The 19524-nt window shown below is 40.7% G+C and overlaps 3 protein-coding genes across 3 annotated transcripts in view; 1 reads left to right on the top strand and 2 right to left on the bottom strand.

Moving 5' to 3' along the window:
- The first annotated feature begins 54 nt into the window (after nucleotides 1–54).
- Nucleotides 55–19524, top strand: part of LOC129019297 (olfactory receptor 7D4) — a 54184-nt gene continuing 34714 nt past the window's right edge. The window contains exon 1 of the mRNA XM_054461579.2: nucleotides 55–383. The gene's annotated coding sequence lies outside the window, so the exon portion shown is untranslated. The remainder of the gene's footprint in view (nucleotides 384–19524) is intronic.
- On the bottom strand, nucleotides 3455–7522 carry LOC129019295 (olfactory receptor 7E24-like). The gene is given in 2 exon segments (XM_054461578.1): nucleotides 3455–4436; nucleotides 7494–7522. Coding segments are annotated over 2 exon segments (1011 nt in total).
- Nucleotides 18404–19420, bottom strand: LOC129019293 (olfactory receptor 7E24-like). The gene is given in 3 exon segments (XM_054461576.1): nucleotides 18404–18606; nucleotides 18609–19399; nucleotides 19401–19420. Coding segments are annotated over 3 exon segments (1014 nt in total).

Raw genomic sequence — 19524 nt, 5'->3', positions numbered from 1 at the left:
ATGACATCACTAGGCAATAGGGATTTTTCAGCTCCCTTAAAACCTTACGGAACCACCACTGTGTATGTAGTCTGGTCATTGAAACATCCTTATGCGGTGCATTACTGAAATCTTGAAACTTGAAATACCCATAATATCTTGGGCAATGTCAGGGAAATGCAGTAATGGGAAGGGCAGTTCCCAAGCTGTAAACACAAAGAAAAACAATGACGACACATTTTGGACCAGCAAGATGATCCCTTGATAACTGACTGGGAATCGGAAGCTGCAGGGGAGATTTGTTGTTCTCAGGCATAGAGTGGCTGCGGGTTGGCCTGACGTCAATGGCAGGACTCTACAGGGGTAAGAGAATCCAGGGAGGCATCTGTGCACTGCATGGCCAGGTGGGTACTCAATGTAGAAGAAGTTCTGCCCAAGTGCCAGTTTTTCCTTCCAGACATGTTTTGGAATTTTTTGATTGTGATGATAGTGGTGTGATGAATTGGGGATTATGCTGGACATCTGCAGAGTGTTACTGTGCTTAGAGTACAAAACTCTGATAGAGGATGAAGCCTGTGGGTGGCTCCTAAGACCCTTCCAAGGGTCCCTGCCTCCTAGTTTTCATGCCCAAGTGTCATCCCCTCTCCTTGAGTGTGGGCTGGACTCCGTGAGTAGCTTCTGATAACGAGAATATGGGGATCTCTGTGTTCTGATTGAAGGTTGAAACAACAGTAGCTTTTTTTTTAACTGCTACTCTGTGGCCCTGTTGCTTGATGTTTTAAAATAAGAAAAACCTATTATTTATTTTTGCATAATAAAAGTATTGAACAATCCATTGCTTGATATTAATGGGAGTTAACTGCTCCATCAAGAGGGCTAGAATAGACATTTCTTTAAAGAAGATAAACAAATAGACAATGAGCATACAAAATGGCCGGGTGCAGTGGCTCATGCCTATAATGCTAGCACTTTGGGAGACCAAGCCGGGTGGATTGCTTGCAACCAGGAGTTTCTGTTCTGAAAGATAAAAATATTTAGCAGATGCATGATGGTGGTGGTTACGCAACACTGTGGATGTACTTAATGCCAGCAAACTGTACACTGAAAAGTGGTTAAAATGGTATTGGTTACCATTTTGAACAGGATAAATGGTAAAATGTTACTTACCATTTTGTATAAACCTAAATTTATAATTTTTATATTAAATGTGGTATATTTTGCCATGATAAAAATATGAAAACTTAAAAAAGATGCATCCTTGAAAAAGAAAAAGAAATGAAAGAAGTGAACGATGAACACAAGCTTTCTTCTGATTAGAGGAAGAGCCCAAAAGTTCCTGGGGACGTTCATTTTTTCTGCTTTATCTTGCATTAGAGACAGTCCTTAGAGCCTGGGAGAACATGGACCAATAAGGCTGATGAGGAGCTCTGTGCCTTGAGCCCCCAAGGCCATAGAATTCATCCCTGACAATTCTGAGATGGTAATATATGTTAGATTTTAAAATTATTTTTAAAGCTTAATATTAAATTATTTTTAAAACTTAATGTTGTCTCACGCGGTGGCTCACGCCTGTAATACCAGCACTTTGGGAGGCCAAGGCAGGCGGGTTGCCTGAGCTCAGGAGTTTGAAACCAGCCTGGGCAACATGGTGAAACCCCATCTCTACTAAAAATACAAAAATTAGCCAGGTGTGGTGGCGTGTGCCTGTAATCCCAAGAACTTGGGAGGATGAGGCGTGAGAATCGCTTGAACTCAGGAGGCAGAGGTTGCAGTGAGGTGAGATCGTGCCACTGCACTCCAGCCTGGGTGACAGAGCAAGACTCATTTCAAAAAACAAAACAAAATAAAAAACCAAAACATCCAAAGACTTAATATTGGCTCTTACATCTGCAAATCCATAGAGTGAATCATAGAAGTAAAGAATTGGGTCTTCAATAACAAGAATCTGATATTAGTTCCATTTTTGCAGTTCAGTTTTATGTCTCGGAGGAGAACTTCTTATTTTCCTTAAAGGCTTGCCTGTGGTTTAGGATTGTATGCATTGGTGATCTGTGCTTTTTCTACTAATTTGAATAAAAGCCTAATTCAAATTTTTCTGTCAAATTGATATCTGTTAGCATGTTAGAAACTACTGATCTTTGTCATTTGGTGACTTTCCATGCCCCTTAAATATTTCAGGGTATCTATCAAGACAACCGTCAGGTGCCTGCTAGGGTTGTAGTCATCCCATGACTTGAACTGGAGAGGATCTGCTGTGAAGCTAACTCATGTGGCTATTGGTAGAATTCAGGCTCTTGCAGGATGATGGCCAGAGGAGCCCCCCTGTTTCTTGCCATATCCAAATATCTAGTTATGAGAGCCAGTCATCAGTGTTTGTAAGTTTCCCAGGAGATTTCAGCCAAAACCAAGCTTGAGAACCAGTGATATGAATCCTCACACAGAGTCTACCTAAATAGATTTCATAAACGCAATTTGTACAGAAATTACACATGAACTGTGGGAAGGGGTGTAAATTTGAAGTAGGGCAGGTCCCTACTTAACATCCTCAATAGGTTCTTGTAAACTATAACTTCAAGTGAAATGATGTATAATAAATGAAACCAAGTTTTTTGCTCATCAACATTGCAATTAAACAACATTATTCACGGACCTGCCATATCTCCTTCCCTTAATGTCACAGTTTCCAAGAATCCATTAATCATGTTATGTGATAAGGGATGATTACCGGTTCATAAAAAGACAGTTGAGGCCGGGCATGGTGGCTCACGCCTGTAATACCAGCACTTTGGGAGGCCAAGGTGGGCAGATCATGAGGTCAGGAGATCGAGACCATCCTGGCTAACATGGTGAAACCCTGTCTCTACTAAAAATACAAAAAATTAGCCGGGCGTAGTGGCAGGCGCCTGTAGTCCCAGCTACTCGGGCGGCTGAAGCAGGAGAATGGCATGAACATGGGAGGCGGAGCTTGCAATGAGCCGAGATCGCGCCACTGCACTCCAGCCTGGGCGACAGAGTGAGACTCCATCTCAAAAAAAAAAAAGAAGAGAGTTGAGTTCACCTGAATATCAGTCATCATTCAGAAGCTGAAGGAGGCTGTCTAGGTATATTGGATTCCGTCATGATGTTTATGATGAACAAAGGATACTGGAATACCTACACATTCTAATTAATTTTTCTACTAATTTGAATATTTGACTATTGCATAGTTATTTGATAACTGATACTCATTAAATGCTTCAAGGAGCTCTGCAAAGGTAGCAGTCAACGTGCTGGCTAGTGCTGCAGTCCTCCAGGCCTGAAGGCGCGTTGAAATTGGGCAGAGGACTTGAATAGACATTGCTCTATTCAAGACATAACAAAGGAAGCAATATTCACATAGGAAACATGAACAAGAAGGAAAACCTTAAAGAGGCAAAAATAACGTGGCCAAGGAAGCAGGATTTGCAGTCCGTGATATTTGATTTTGCTGCCTTTTCTAGCCCACATAACAGAAAGGATGAATCCAACAAAGATATTTGACTATTCTGCTGTGCAACCTCCACAGGGCACTTTTAATGTCCCTGTTTCTCAGGCTGTAGATGAAGGGGTTCAGCATGGGGGTGACCACTGTGTACATCACTGAGGCCACCACACCCTTTCTGGGGGAAGAGGACACAGCTGAACTGAGGTACACTCCAAAGATTGTTCCATAAAATAAGCAAACAACTGCCAGGTGAGAGCTACAGGTGGAGAAGGCTTTATACCTCCCACCTGATGATGGAATTCTCAGCATGGAGGAAACAATTTTATAGTAAGAGAAAAAGATCCCTGAGATGGGAAGAAAACCAAATATGGCAGCAAAGAAATATACAACTATGTTATTAACAGAAGTGTCAGAACAAGCAATGGTGAGGATTTGAGAAGGGTCACAGAAGAAATGAGAAATCTTTGTGTCTTTGAAGCAAGTAAACTGTAAGGCAATCAAATTGTGCACCTGGGATACTAAAAAGCTAAGAAAAACAGACACCAAAACTAAGAAGCCACAGAGTCGTGGGTTCATGATGACTGGGTATTGCAGGGGGTGACAGATGGCCACAAACCAGTCATAGGCCATCACAGTCAGGAGCATGTCATCCATACATGCAAAAAGGATTGAAAAAGACATCTGAGTCAGGCAGCCCGCATAGGAGATGACTCTGCTGTGAGTTTGGATGTCCACAATCATCTTGGGGACTGAGGTGGAGATGAAACCGATGTCAGCCAAGGACAGGTTGGAGAGGAAGAAGTACATGGGGGTGCGCAGGTGGGAGTCAGAGCTGATGGCCAGGATGATGAGCAGGTTCCCCAGTACCGTGACCAGGTACATGGACAGGAATAGCCCATAGAGGAGGGGCTGCTGTTCTGGATCATCTTAGAGCCCCATCAGGAGGAATTCTGAGACACCTGTTAGATTTTGTGGTTCTGTGTAGCAAGGACACCTTTTGAAAAGAAAAGAGGATTAGAAAATATGAAACAAGTAAACCAGCACCCAGCACTGTGTCTATACTTTGAATAGAAGCAATTCACAAGTAAAGCTTTCACATTTGAGAACCATACCCACTCAGCAGTATTTCTCAGTTGTGACAAACCCAATTTTCTAAGAATTCTTTCATGATTGATTTTTCTGTTAGTCACCTATTTCTCTGCACATCTAACTTAGAGACACTTGACTAAAAATGTAAAAAGAGCAAGAACATTAGAGATAACAAATATATCATCACAGTAAAATACAGCCTACTTTTTTAGAAAAAAAGTAGAGTAGGGCCAGGCACAGTGGCTCACACCTGTAATCCCAGCACTTTGGGACGCTGAGGTGGGCAGATCACCTGAGGTCAGGAGTTCAAGACCAGCATGGCCAACATGGCGAAACCCCGTCTCTACTAAAAAATATTAAAAATTAGCTGGGTGTGGTGGCAGGCACCTGTAGTCCCAGCTACTTGGGAGGCTGAGGCAGGGAGAATTGCTTGAACCCAGGAGGCGGAGGTTGCAGTGAGCTGAGATTGTGCCGCTACACTCTGTCTCAAAAAAAAAAAAAAAAGTAAAGAGTAAGTAATATGCTTCCACATTTAAGACAATAAAAATGATTCTAATTAGTGGAAACTAAAGGCAGACAAACAAACCTCATTTTGTTGAATACAATGTTACAAATTCCCTTGATTTATAACATTTATAAATGCTCTACGAGTGGTAGGACTACATTATCTCAAAACTAAATGAAAGTTAGTAGTTCTTTTTTTTTTATACTTTAAGTTTTAGGGTACATGTGCACAACATGCAGGTTTGTTACATATGTATACATGTGCCATGTTGGTGTGCTGCACCCATTAACTCGTCATTTAACATTAGGTATATCTCCTAGTGCTATCCCTCCCCCTCCCCCCACCCCACAACAGACCCCGGTGTGTGATGTTCCCCTTCCTGTGTCCAGGTGTTCTCATTGTTCAATTTCCACCTATGAGTGAGAACATAGTAGTTCTTAATTAGAAAACATTTTTATTTGCCAGTTACCTTCTGGATTTTTATCATTATGATTTCTAAGTTCATCTCTTCACAGATATGACCTTCAAATATATGAGCCATCTTTTAAAAATTCATTTAAGGCCAGGTGCAGTGGCTCACACCTGTAATCTCACTTTTGGAGGCCAAGAAGGGAAGATTGCTTGAGGTCAAGAGTTTAAGAACAGCCCGGGCAACAAAGCGAGACCCCATCACTGCAGAAAAATTAAAAAATGAGTGAGGCATGGTGGTGCATGCCTGCAGTCTCAGCCACTGGAGAGGCTGAAATGAGAGTATTGCTTGAGCCCAGGTGTTGGAGGCTGAAGTGAGTGATGACTGCACCACTACACTCCAGCCTGGGCACAGAGCGAGACTCTGCCTCAAAAAACAAAAGTTAATTAATCTACTAAAATTAAAATTCATTTAATATTTAACTTCATTTTAGGATTACATGGACTTCCAGTTTTGATAAGTAAAATTAGTTCAATGGGCTGGGTGCGGTGGCTCACATCTGTAATCCCAGCACTTTGGGAGGCTGAGGCAGGTGAATCACTTGAGGTCAGGAGTTTTGACACCAGCCTGGTCAACATGGTGAAACCCCTTCTCTATCAAAAAAAAAAAAAAAAAAAGTTAGCAAAACATAGTGGTGCTCACCTGTAATCCTAGCTACTTGGGAGGCTAAGGTGGGAGAATCGTTTGAACCTGAGAGGTGGAGGTTGCAGTGAGCCAAGACTGTGCCACTGCCCAGCCTGGGCAATAAAGTGTGACTCTGTATAAAAACAAAATTAGTTAAATGCACATATTCACAGCCCATCACTGACCACAAAGATGTCCATAGTGTGCAGTGCAGCTCTCCATGATTAATCAATAATAAAATTTTAAGAAGATTCTTGACTGTTCGCGGTGGCTCATGCTTGTAATTCCAGCATTTCAGGAGGCTGAGGTGGGAGGATCACTTGAAGTCAGGAGTTCGAGACCAACCTGGCCAAAATGGTGAAACCCGTCTGTACTAAAAATACAAAAATTAGCCAGGCATGGTGGCAGGCACCTGCAATCTCAGCTACTTGGGAGGCCGAGGCACAAGAATCTCTTGAACCCAGGAGACAGAGGTTGCATGAGCTGAGATCGCACCACTGCACTCCAGTCTGGGCGACAGAGTGAGACTTGGTCTCAATAAAACATAAAAAAAAAATAAAGGCCTGAAGAATTAGAAATGAAAGAAACTCAGTCATTCCGTTCAGAACTCAGTGTGTACTTATATTAGGAAAAAAATAATATGTCTTATCAGAGATGTAGGAAAGCCATATCTTCAGGTAACAGGATATTTAAGTTGAATGGTACGGATATGACTAGCTTTAAAATATTAACAACAATATATCAAATTTACTGTGCCTCTACTTTATGCGTCCATCGCATATAGATCACCCAGGGAGCATCTGTGATCTGTTTAATCTTGCTTGGACACAGGGCAAGTTGTTAGACTCCCTGGTGCAAACGTGGCTTCACCCCTTCCTACCACTTGAGCTGGTACAAGTTATATAAAAATGCTTTGCATCTTTCCTCTTCTGCAAAATAATAATAATGTGTGCATTTGTAACTTGCAGAAGACGATGCAGATGAAATGAAATAGGCTGCATTGAACACAGAGCTCCAAGCCTGGCATTTAGGAAGCCCTCAGTAAGGGTCATGATGTCACGGTGACTGCCATCTTCCTCTTCATCCTCATCATCACATTCACAATCCTCTTGGAGTGTTTAGGGAACACCTAAAAGGAACCTACTTTAGGCTGTCACAAGTGAGATCTCCATGGAACATTGAATCAGGGAGGAAAGTAAAATTTTGAATGAGATTTCTGAGACCCCACCACAACCAAGAACATAAACTCCACAGTCCTCTGAGCTGACATCTTGCACATTGGTGTCCTCCCATCTGCCCACCCCACTGTCCTGTTTGTCCTGAGGATGAGGAAACAAGGCTCCTGACCATCCCTCCGCACTCACTGAGCTGTGCTTCGCCTCTGCTGGGCCATGACCACGGAGAGCAGGTCTGCTGTCCTCCCTGCGTGGTGCACGATGGAGGCTCAGGCTCCGTCCTCAGGACTGGCAGGAAGACAGGGTCAGACATGAGCCTCCTGATGCAGATGACAGGTGTGGAGCCCACTGGACTGGAAGCTCACGCTGCAGGGCTGGAGGCACAGGCTGAGTATTCACTATGCTATGGCCTTGGGGGCTCAAGGCACAGAGCTCCTCATTAGCCAAATTGGTCCATGTTCCCCAATCTCTAAGGACTGCCTCATATTAATACAAGATGAGAAAATGAGTGTCCTTGGAAGGTTTTAGACCTTTTCTCTTGTTCGGAGAAAGCTAATCTGTATTACTTCCTTTTTTAAAAGATCTATCTGCTTTTTATTTTCATTTTTTATTATGGTAAATATACTGCAAATAAATACAAAAATAAAAAATATATACTGCAAAAAAATATTTAAAAAAACCTTGGAAGGTTTTAGACCTTTTCTCTTGTTTGAAGAAAGCTAATCTGTATTACTTCGTTTTTAAAAAGATCTATCTGCTTTTTATTTTCATTTTTTATTATGGTAAATATACTGCAAATAAATATAAAAATTAGAAATATAAATGATTTTATATAAAGTGTCAAATATAAAAATTTTAGAAGTTTAACTATTTTTTTAGTATATAGTTCAATGGCATTAAGTACATTGACTTTGGTGTGTAGTCATCACCACCATCCGTCTCCAGAACTTTTTTATCTTGCAAACCAGAAACTCAGTCCCCTTTGAACTTTATTCATTCCTTCATCTCACCAACCCCTGGCAAGTTATATCACTTAGCATCACATCTTCATGGTTCATCCATGTCGTAGCATGTGTTGGAATTCTCTTCCTTTTCAAGGCTGAGTAATATTCCACTGTATGAATGGTCCACATTGTGTTTATCCATTCATCTGTCAATTGACACTTGGATTGCTTCCTCTCTTTTGGCTATTGTGAATAATGCTGCTATGAATGTGCATGTACAAATATCTGTTTTAGTTCCTGTTTTCAGTTTTGTTTTTTTTTTTTTTTTTTGAGATGGAGTCTTGCTCTGTTGCTCAGGCTGGAGTGCAGTGGTGTGATCTTGGCTCACTGCAATCTCTGCCTCCCAGGTTCAAGTAATTCTCCTGCCTCAGCCTCCTGAGTAGCTGACATTACAGGTGCATGCTTCCAAACCCAGCTAATTTCTATATTTTTAGTAGAGACAGGGTTTTACCATGTTGGCCAGGCTGGCCTCAAACTCCTGACCTCAAGTGATCTGCCAGCCTCGGCCTCCCAAAGTGCTGGGATTACAGGCATGAGCCACCGTGCCCAGCCTCAGTTATTTTTCAATATATATCCAGAAGTGGAATTGCAGCATCATCTGGTAAATGTATTTTAATTTTTTGAGGAACCGTCATAGTGTTTTTCATAGTGCAACACTATTTACATTCCCTCCAGCTATGTACACGCATTTCTACTTCTCTACAGTCCCTCCCATGCTTGTCATTTTTATTTATTTGTTTGTTTATAATAGCCATTCTAATGAGTGGTATCTTATTGTGGTTTTTATTTGCCATTCTCTGATGATCTGAGATGTTGAACATCATTTTTTATGCCTATTGGCTATTTGTATACCTTCTTTAGAGAAATGTCTATTCATCTCTTACACTCATTTTAATGGGGATTTTTTTTATTACTGAGTTATGGGAGTTCTTATATTCTGGATATTAGACTCTGATCAGATATAGAATTTGCAAATTCTTTTTCCAGTTGTATGGGTTATCTTTTCACTTTCTTGATAGTGTGTTTAGACACACAAAAGTATTTTAAAGTTTTTATGTAGCCAAGTTATTTTATTTTATTTTATTTTTTTTGAGACATGGTCTCACTCTGTCACCCAGGCTGGAGTGCATGGTGCAGCAATCTCAGCTCACTGCAGTCTCCACCTCCCAGGTTCAAACAATTCTTCCACATCGGCTACCTGAGTACCTGGGATTACAAGCATGCACCACTACATGGAGCTAATTTTTTTTTAAATAAATTTATTTATTTATTTATTTATTATTATTATACTATAGGATTTAGGGTACATGTGCGCAATGTGCAGGTTAGTTACATATGTATACATGTGCCATGCTGGTGTGCTGCACCCATTAACTCGCCATTTAGCATTAGGTATATCTCCCAATGCTATCCCTCCCCCCTCCCCCCACCCCACAACAGTCCCCAGAGTGTGATGTTCCCCTTCCCGTGTCCATGTGTTCTCATTGTTCAATTCCCACCTATGAGTGAGAATATGCGGTTTTTGGTTTTTTGTTCTTGTGATAGTTTACTGAGAATGATGATTTCCAATTTCATCCATGTCCCTACAAAGGACATGAACTCATCATTTTTTATGGCTGCATAGTATTCCATGGTGTATATGTGCCACATTTACTTAATCCAGTCTATCATTGTTGGACATTTGGGTTGGTTCCAATGGTGAATAATGCTGTAATAAACATACGTGTGCATGTGTCTTTATAGCAGCATGATTTATAGTCCTTTGGGTATATACCCAGTAATGGGATGGCTGGGTCAAATGGAATTTCTAGTTCTAGATCCCTGAAGAATCGCCACACTGACTTCCACAATGGTTGAACTAGTTTACAGTCCCACCAACAGTGTAAAAGTGTTCCTATTTCTCCACATCCTCTCCAGCACCTGCTGTTTCCTGACTTTTTAATGATCGCCATTCTAACTGGTGTGAGATGGTATCTCATTGTGGTTTTGATTTGCATTTCTCTGATGGCCAGTGATGGTGAGCATTTTTTCATGTGTTTTTTGGCTGCATAAATGTCTTCTTTTGAGAAGTGTCTGTTCATGTCCTTTGCCCACTTTTTGATGGGGTTGTTTGTTTTTTTCTTGTAAGTTTGTTTGAGTTCATTGTAGATTCTGGATATTAGCCCTTTGTCAGATGAGTAGATTGCAAAAATTTTCTCCCATTTTGTAGGTTGCCTGTTCACTCTGACGGTAGTTTCTTTCACTGTGCAGAAGCTCTTGAGTTTAATTAGATCCCATTTGTCAATTTTGGCTTTTGTTGCCATTGCTTTTGGTGTTTTAGACATGAAGTCCTTGCCCATGCCTATGTCCTGAATGGTAATGCCTAGGTTTTCTTCTAGGGTTTTTATGGTTTTAGGTCTAACGTTTAAGTCTTTAATCCATCTTGAATTCATTTTTGGATAAGGTGTAAGGAAGGGATCCAGTTTCAGCTTTCTACGTATGGCTAGCCAGTTTTCCCAGCACCATTTATTAAATAGGGAATCCTTTCCCCATTGCTTGTTTTTGTCAGGTTTGTCAAAGATCAGATAGTTGTAGATATGCGGCGTTATTTCTGAGGGCTCTGTTCTGTTCCATTGATCTATATCTCTGTTTTGGTACCAACACCATACTGTTTTGGTTACTGTAGCCTTGTAGTATAGTTTGAAGTCAGGTAATGTGATGCCTCCAGCTTTGTTCTTTTGGCTCAGGATTGACTTGGTGATGCGGGCTCTTTTTTGGTTCCATATGAACTTTAAAGTAGTTTTTTCCAATTCTGTGAGGAAAGTCATTGGTAGCTTGATGGGGATGGCATTGAATCTGTAAATTACCTTGGGCAGTATGGCCATTTTCACGATATTGATTCTTCCTACCCATGAGCATGGAATGTTCTTCCATTTGTTTGTATCCTCTTTTATTTCCTTGAGCAGTGGTTTGTAGTTCTCCTTGAAGAGGTCCTTCAAGTCCCTTGTAAGTTGGATTCCTAGGTATTTTATTCTCTTTGAAGCAATTGTGAATGGGAGTTCACTCATGGTTTGGCTCTCTGTTTGTCTGTTGTTGGTGTATAAGAATGCTCATGATTTTTGTACATTGATTTTGTATCCTGAGACTTTGCTGAAGTTGCTTATCAGCTTAAGGAGATTTTGGGCTGAGACAATGGGGTTTTCTAGATATACAATTGTGTCGTCTGCAAACAGGGACAATTTGACTTCCTCTTTTCCTAATTGAATACCCTTTATTTCCTTCTCCTGCCTAATTGCCCTGGCCAGAACTTCCAACACTATGTTGAATAGGAGTGGTGAGAGAGGGCATCCCTGTTTTGTGCCAGTTTTCAAAGGGAATGCTTCCAGTTTTTGCCCATTCAGTATGATATTGGCTGTGGGTTTGTCATAGATAGCTCTTATTATTTTGAGATACGTCCCATCAATACCTAATTTATTGAGAGTTTTTAGCATGAAGTGTTGTTGAATTTTGTCAAAGGCCTTTTCTGCATCTATTGAGATAATCATGTGGTTTTTGTCTTTGGTTCTGTTTATATGCTGGATTACATTTATTGATTTGCGTATATTGAACCAGCCTTGCATCCCAGGGATGAAGCCCACTTGATCATGGTGGATAAGCTTTTTGATGTGCTGCTGGATTCGGTTTGCCAGTATTTTTTTGAGGATTTTTGCATCAATGTTCATCAAGGATATTGGTCTAAAATTCTCTTTTTTGGTTGTGTCTTTGCCCAGCTTTGGTATGAGGATGATGCTGGCCTCATAAAATGAGTTAGGGAGGATTCCCTCTTTTTCTATTGATTGGAATAGTTTCAAAAGGAATGGTACCAGTTCCTCCTTGTACCTCTTGTAGAATTTGGCTGTGAATCCATCTGGTCCTGGACTCTTTTTGGTTGCTAAGCTATTGATTATTGCCACAATTTCAGCTCCTGTTATTGGTCTATTCAGAGATTCAACTTCTTCCTGGTTTAGTCTTGGGAGAGTGTATGTGTCGAGGAATTTATCCATTTCTTCTAGATTTTCTAGTTTATTTGTGTAGAGGTGTTTGTAGTATTCTCTGATGGTAGTTTGTATTTCTGTGGGATCGGTGGTGATATCCCCTTTATCATTTTTTATTGCATCTATTTGATTCTTCTCTCTTTTTTTCTTTATTAGTCTTGCTAGCGGTCTATCAATTTTGTTGATCCTTTCAAAAAACCAGCTCCTGGATTCATTAATTTTTTGAAGGGTTTTTTGTGTCTCTATTTCCTTCAGTTCTGCTCTGATTTCAGTTATTTCTTGCCTTCTGCTAGCTTTTGAATGTGTTTGCTCTTGCTTTTCTAGTTCTTTTAATTGTGATGTTAGGGTGTCAATTTTGGATCTTTTCTGCTTTCTCTTGTGGGCATTTAGTGCTATAAATTTCTCTCTACACACTGCTTTGAATGCATCCCAGAGATTCTGGTATGTTGTGTCTTGGTTCTCGTTGGTTTCAAAGAACATCTTTATTTCTGCCTTCATTTCGTTATGTACCCAGTAGTCATTCAGGAGCAGGTTGTTCAGTTTCCATGTAGTTGAGCGGTTTTGAGTGAGATTCTTAATCCTGAGTTCTAGCTTGATTGCACTGTGATCTGAGAGATACTTTGTTATAAGTGGAGCTAATTTTTGTATTTGTAGTAGAGATGAGGTTTCGTCATGTTGGCCAGGCTGGTCTCAAACTCCTGTGCTCAAGTGATTCACCCTCCTCAGCCTCCCAAAGTGCTGGGATTACAGGCATGAGCCACAGCACCCAGCCCAAGTTATCTATGTTCTCTTTTGTTCCCTGTGCATTTTGTGTCTTATACAAATAATTGTACCTTACCTAATATAATGAAAGTGTCTCCCAATATTTTCTGTAAAATTTGTATTCTTTTAGTTGTTAAGTTTAGGTCTTTCACCCAGTTTGTGTTAATTTTTGCAAAAGTTGTAAGGTAAAGATCCACCATCACTCATCTGCATGTGAAAATCCTGTTTTCTAACACAATGTGTTGAAAAGGTTGTCTTTCCTTAAAAGTAAGACCTAAAACCATAAAAACCCTAGAAGAAAACCTAGGCAATACCATTCAGGACATAGGCATGGGCAAAGACTTCATGACTAAAATACCAAAAGCAATGGCAACAAAAGCCAAAATCGACGAATGGGATCTAATTAAACTAAAGAGCTTCTGCACAGCAAAAGAAACTATCATCAGAGTGAACAGGCAACCCACAGAATGGGAGACAATATTTGCAATCTGTCCATCTGACAAAGGTCTAATATCCAGAATCTACTAGGAACTTAAATTTATAAGAAAAAAACAACCCCATCAATAAGTGGGTGAAGGATATGAATAGACACTTCTCAAAAGAAGACATTTATGCGGCCAACATATGAAAAAAAGCTCATCATCACTGATGATTAGAGAAATGCAAATCAAAACCACAATGAGATATCATCTCATGCCACTTAGAATGATGATCATTAAAAAGTCAGGAAACAGCAGATGCTGGAGAGGATGTAGAGAAATAGGAATGCTTTTACACTGTTGGTGGGAGTTAAAATTTGTTCAACCATTGTGGAAGACAGTGTGGCGATTCCTTAAGGATCTAAAACCAGAAATACCATTTGACCCAGCAATCCCATTACTGGGTATATACCCAAAGGATTAGAAATCATTCTACTATAAAGACACATGCACACATATGTTTATTGCAGCACTATTCACAATAGCAAAGACTTGGAACCAACCCAAATGCCCATCAATGATAGACTGGATAAAGAAAATGTGGCACATATACACCATGGAATACTATGCAGCCATAAAAAAGGATGAATTCATGTCCTTTGCAGGGACATGGATGAAGCTGGAAACCATCATTCTCAGCAAACTAACACAGGAACAGAAAACTAAACACTGCATGTTCTTACTCATAATTGGGAGTTGAACAATGAGAACACATGGACACATGGAGGGGAATATCACACACTGGGACCTGTCGGTGGGTAGGAGTTACGGGAGGGATACCATTAGAAGAAATACCTAATATAGATGATGGGTTGATGGGTGCAGCAAACCACCATGGCACATGTATACCTATGAAACAAACCTGCACGTTCTGCACATGTATCCCAGAACTTAAGATATAATTTAAAAAATTTTTAAAAATAAACTGGACGTAGTGGCATGTGCCTGCAGTCCTAGCTACTAAAGAAGTTGAGGTGGGAGGATTGCTGGAGCCCAGGAACTCAAGGCGGCAGTGAGCTATGACAGTGCTCCTGCACTCCAATCTGGAGTTCAGAGTGAGACCTTGTCTCTAACATATATATTATATATAATATCAGGAGAACTGTAAGGGTATTTCACTGCTTTGACACATTAAACAAGAGAGATTATATATTATTTCATTAGATACAAACTGTGATACATTTCAACATCCAAAAGTAAAATTCAAAATATCAGAGCCTATTAGGATTAGAAGTAAAATGCCTTAAACCTGATAAAGGAGATGAACCCAAACCCTTCTGTAAATACCACTTAACAGAAGAAGATGAGAAGTCTTTACTTTTTTTTTTTTTTTTTTGACAGAGTCTCACTCTGTCGCCCAGATGGAATGCAGTGGCATGATCTCAGCTCACTGCAACCTCCGCCTTCCAGGTCCAAGTGATTCTCCTGCCTCAGCCTTCTGAGTAGCTGGGATTACAGACGCCCACCACCACGCCCGGCAAAATTTTGATATTTTTAATGGAGACGAGGTTTCACCATGTTGGCCAGGCTGGTCTCGAACTCCTGACCTCAAGTGATCCACCTGCCTTGGCCTTCCAAAGTACTGGGATTACAGGCCTGGGCCACTGCGCCCAGCCTGAAGCCTTTATTTTAGATTCAACAGTAACAAACAAGGATCCTCACCAACCTTGCCTCTGGGTATTGTGCTGGAGTCTGAGACAGGTAGGCAGGAGATGACTAAATAAAGTACAAGCACCGGAAAAGATGAAATTGTCGCTATTCTCAGGCAATATGCTTCATGACATAGGAAACATGAAATAAATCATAGACAAATCACTAGGTTTAATAATAGAGCACATGAGGGTGCTTGCATGAGTTATTTTATGTTATGTTATTTATTTATTTATTTATTTATTTTTGAGAGGAAGTCTCACCCTTGTCCCCCAGGCTGGAGTGCAATGGCACAATCCTGGCTCACTGCAACCTCCGCCTCCGGGTTCAAGCAATTCTCCTGCCTCAGCCTCCTGAGTAGCTGGGATTACAGGCGCCTGCCACCACACCCGGCTAATTTTTTTTTGTATTTTTAGTAGAGACGGGGTTTCACCATGTTGACCAGGCTGGTCTCAAACTCCTGACCTCAAGTGATCCGCCTGCCTCAGCCTTCCAAAGTGCTGGCATTACAGGTGTGAGCCACCATGCCCGGCCATTTTATTTTATTTTAGATTCAGAAAGTACATGTGCAGTTTTGTTGTGTTACAAGAAAAGCCTTAGACAAATTAAATTTAACAGAGGGTGTGTTTTTTTTGTTTTATTTTTTATTCTTTTTTCGAGACAGATTCTCTTTTTGTCCCCCAGGCTGAAGTGCAGTGGGTGTCATCTCGGCTCACTGCAAACTCCATCTCCTGAGTTCAAGTGATTCCCCTGCCTCAGCCTCCTGAGTAGCTGGGATTACAGGTACCCACCACCACATCCGGCTAATTTTTTTTTGTATTTTTAGTAGAGACGGGGATTCACCATGTTGGCCAGGACGGTCTCAATCTCTTGACCTCATGATCACCATGCCCAGCCATGAAGTTCTTTATGCCAAAAAAAAACTCTATTTCTATACAATAAAACAGTTATAATATAATTTTCAAAAGTTCCATTTAAAATAGCCATCAAATTTTTTATTGATATGTAATCATTGCGTATATTTATAGAGTACACGTGGTATTTTGATATAAGCATGCAATGTGTAATTATGGATATTTAGAATATCTATCACTCCAAACATTTATCATTTCTTTTTCTTGGAAATATTTCAAATCTCTTCTGGCTATTTTGAAATATATAATAAATGGGCCAGGTGGCTCATACCTGTAATCTCAGCACTTCAGGAGGCCAAGGCGGATGAGTCACTTGAGGTCAGGAGTTTGAGACCAGCCTGGCCAACAGGGTGAAACATCCTCTCTACTAAAAATACAAAAATTAGCTGGGCGTGGAGGCTGGCACCTGTAATCCCAGCTACTCAGGAGGCTGAGGCAGGAGAATCGGTTGAACCCGGGAGGTGGAGGTTGCAGTGAGCTGAGATCATGCCCCTGCACTCCAGCCTGGGTGACTAAGTGAGACTCAAAAAAAAAAAACGAAATATATAATAAATTATTTTAATTATACTTACCCTACTGTGCTACCAAATATTAGAACTTATTCCTTCTATCTCACTGTATGTTGGTGTCCATTAACCAAACTCTCTTCATCCCCCACACCCACTCACACACCCTTCTCAGCCTCTGGTAACCACCACTCTTCTCTCTAATGCCAGGGGACTCACATGCTGGCTCTTACACATGAGTGAGAATATGCAATATTTATCGTTCTGTGCCTGGCTTATTTCACTTTCCATTTATGCTGCTGCAAATGACAGGATGTGACGCATTTTATGGTTGAATTATATTCCATTGTGTATATATATATATATCTCACATTTTCTTTATAAAAACTAAAACTATAGCAAATTTCAAAAAAAATTAGTCTCTGAATGTGAAGCTACAGGGATACTGTTACCATGTTATTCTTTTCTATTTCCCTTTCTATGTATGCACAAGAGTGAAAGAGGAGAAAAAATTGTATGTGTATAAATCTATGCTGAATAAATGTACAATAAAAATTATAGTGGTAAAAAAACAACATAAAGTTAATTTCTTTCTTTCTTTCTTTCTTTTTCTTTTCCTTTTTTCCTTTTTTTTTTTTTGAGATGGAGTCTCCCTCTGTAGCCCAGGCTGTGGTGCAATGGCACTATCTCGGCCCACTGCAAACTCTGACTCCTGGATTCAAGTGATTCTCCTGCCTCAGCCTCCTGAGGAGCTGGGATTATAGGCACGCACCACCATGCCTGGCTAATTTTTGTATTTTTAGTAAAGATGGGGTTTCACCATGTTGTCCAGGCTGGACTCCAACTCCTGACCTCAGGTGATCTGCCCACCTCAGCCTCCCAAAGTATTGGGATTACAGGTGTGAGCCACTGCGCCCGGCCATAATGTAAATTTCTACAGTGCTGAACAACAATGCATTTTAAGAAGATATTTGAATGAATCATGTTGCCTGGTGCTACATTAAACTCTTTTGTAACTTACCCATTGTAGCTCCGTCTCTTTAGAAACGTCATCACCTGAACTATTTCTGGTGCTTTTAAAATTCCTCAACCCACACAGGTCCAAGTAAATTTTGGTAATGACACCCAGGCCTCAGTATTTATGAGGTCCCCAGGTGATTTCAATAAAACCAAATGTGAGGACCATTGATAGACATCATCATACGTAAGCTGCCTAAAGTGATTTCCTAGATGCGATTTGGACAGAAATTACACAAAAACTGTAAAAAGAGAGGTAAATACGAAGTATCATAAGTCCTCACTTAACATCCTCCACAGAAAATTAGAAACCCCAATTCAAGCAAAACGATGAATCATGAAACCAATTTATTCATTTCTCACCAAAATTAAAACTAAACAACATTGAACAAAATGAACTTATTTCAGGACCTGCTGCACTTTGTTTTTTTAAAGTTGCTGTTTCCAAAAACCTCTTGACAATGTTAAGTGAGGATTTCAAGTCTATAAGAAAAGATTTGTGATTGCACCTGGATATCAAGATCATGGCACAGATACTAAAGGAGGCTGTCTACACGCGTATATTGGAATCATTCATGATGTGTATGATGAACAAAGGATACCAGAATACTCACCCATTGCAATTAAAGACAAAACAAAGCAAGCAATATTCACATACGAAACCCAGAAAGGAATGAAAGCCATCAAGCAACATAAATAATGTGACCAAGGAGGCAGAATTTGCAGGCCTAGGTGTTAAATTTTGCTGCCATTTCTATCCCATGTAACAAAAAGGATGGAGATGATGAGATTTGATGATTCTGCTGCGCAGCCTGCACAGGGCATTTTGAATGTCCTTGTTCCTCAGGCTGTAGATGAAGGGGTTCAGCATGGGGGTGACCGCAGTGTACATCACTGAAGCCACCATACTCTTCCTGGGGGATGGCGACACAGCTGAACTGAGGTACCCTACAAGACTGTTCCATAAAATAAGCAAACAACTGCCAGGTGAGAGCCACAGGTGGAGAAGGTTTTATACTTCCCATCTGATGTTGGAACTCTCAGAATGGAGGAAACAATTTTATAGTAAGAGAAAAGGATCCCTGAGATAGGGAGACAGCCAAATATGGCACCCATGAAATATATGACCATTTCATTGATGAAGGTGTCAGAACACCTAAGGTGGAGGAGTTGAGAAGGGTCACAGAAGAAATTAGAAATGTCCACATCATTGAAGCAGGTGAGCTGTAACACAATCAAATTGTGCAGCTGGGAGTCCAAAAGACTAATAAAAAAAGACAACAAGATTAAGAAGCCACAGAGGTGTGGGTTCATGATGACTCGGTAGTGCAGGGGGTGACAGATGGCCACAAACCGGTCATAGGCCATCACACTCAGAAGCATGTCATCCATACATGCAAAAAGGACAAAAAAAGACATCTGAGTCAGGCAGCCTGCATAGGAGATGACTCTGCTGTGAGTTTGCATGTCCACAATCATCTTGGGGACCGTGGTGGAGGTGAAACTGATGTCAGCCAAGGACAGGTTGGAGAGGAAGAAGTACATGGGGGTGTGGAGGTGGGAGTGAGAGCTGACAGCCAGGATGATGAGCAGGTTCCCCAGCACCGTGACCAGGTACATGGACAGAAACAGCCCAGCGAGGACCAGCTGCAATTCTGGATCCTCTGAGAGTCCCAGGAGAAGGAATTCTGAGACACCTGTGAGATTCTGTGGCTCTGTGTAGCTTGGACACCTTTTGAGGAAAAAAAAAGAGAATTGGAAAATAGGACATAAGTAAACCAGCATCTAGCACTGTGTCTATATTTTGGATAGAAGCAATTCAGAAATTAAGTTTTCACATAGGATTATACACCCTCAGAAATAGTTCTCAGTTGT

This window comes from Pongo pygmaeus, chromosome 20 (assembly GCF_028885625.2).
Source record: "Pongo pygmaeus isolate AG05252 chromosome 20, NHGRI_mPonPyg2-v2.0_pri, whole genome shotgun sequence".
NCBI lineage: Eukaryota > Metazoa > Chordata > Mammalia > Primates > Hominidae > Pongo > Pongo pygmaeus.
Note: the sequence above shows the minus strand (reverse complement) of the source record. Positions and strands in the feature narration are given on the sequence as shown.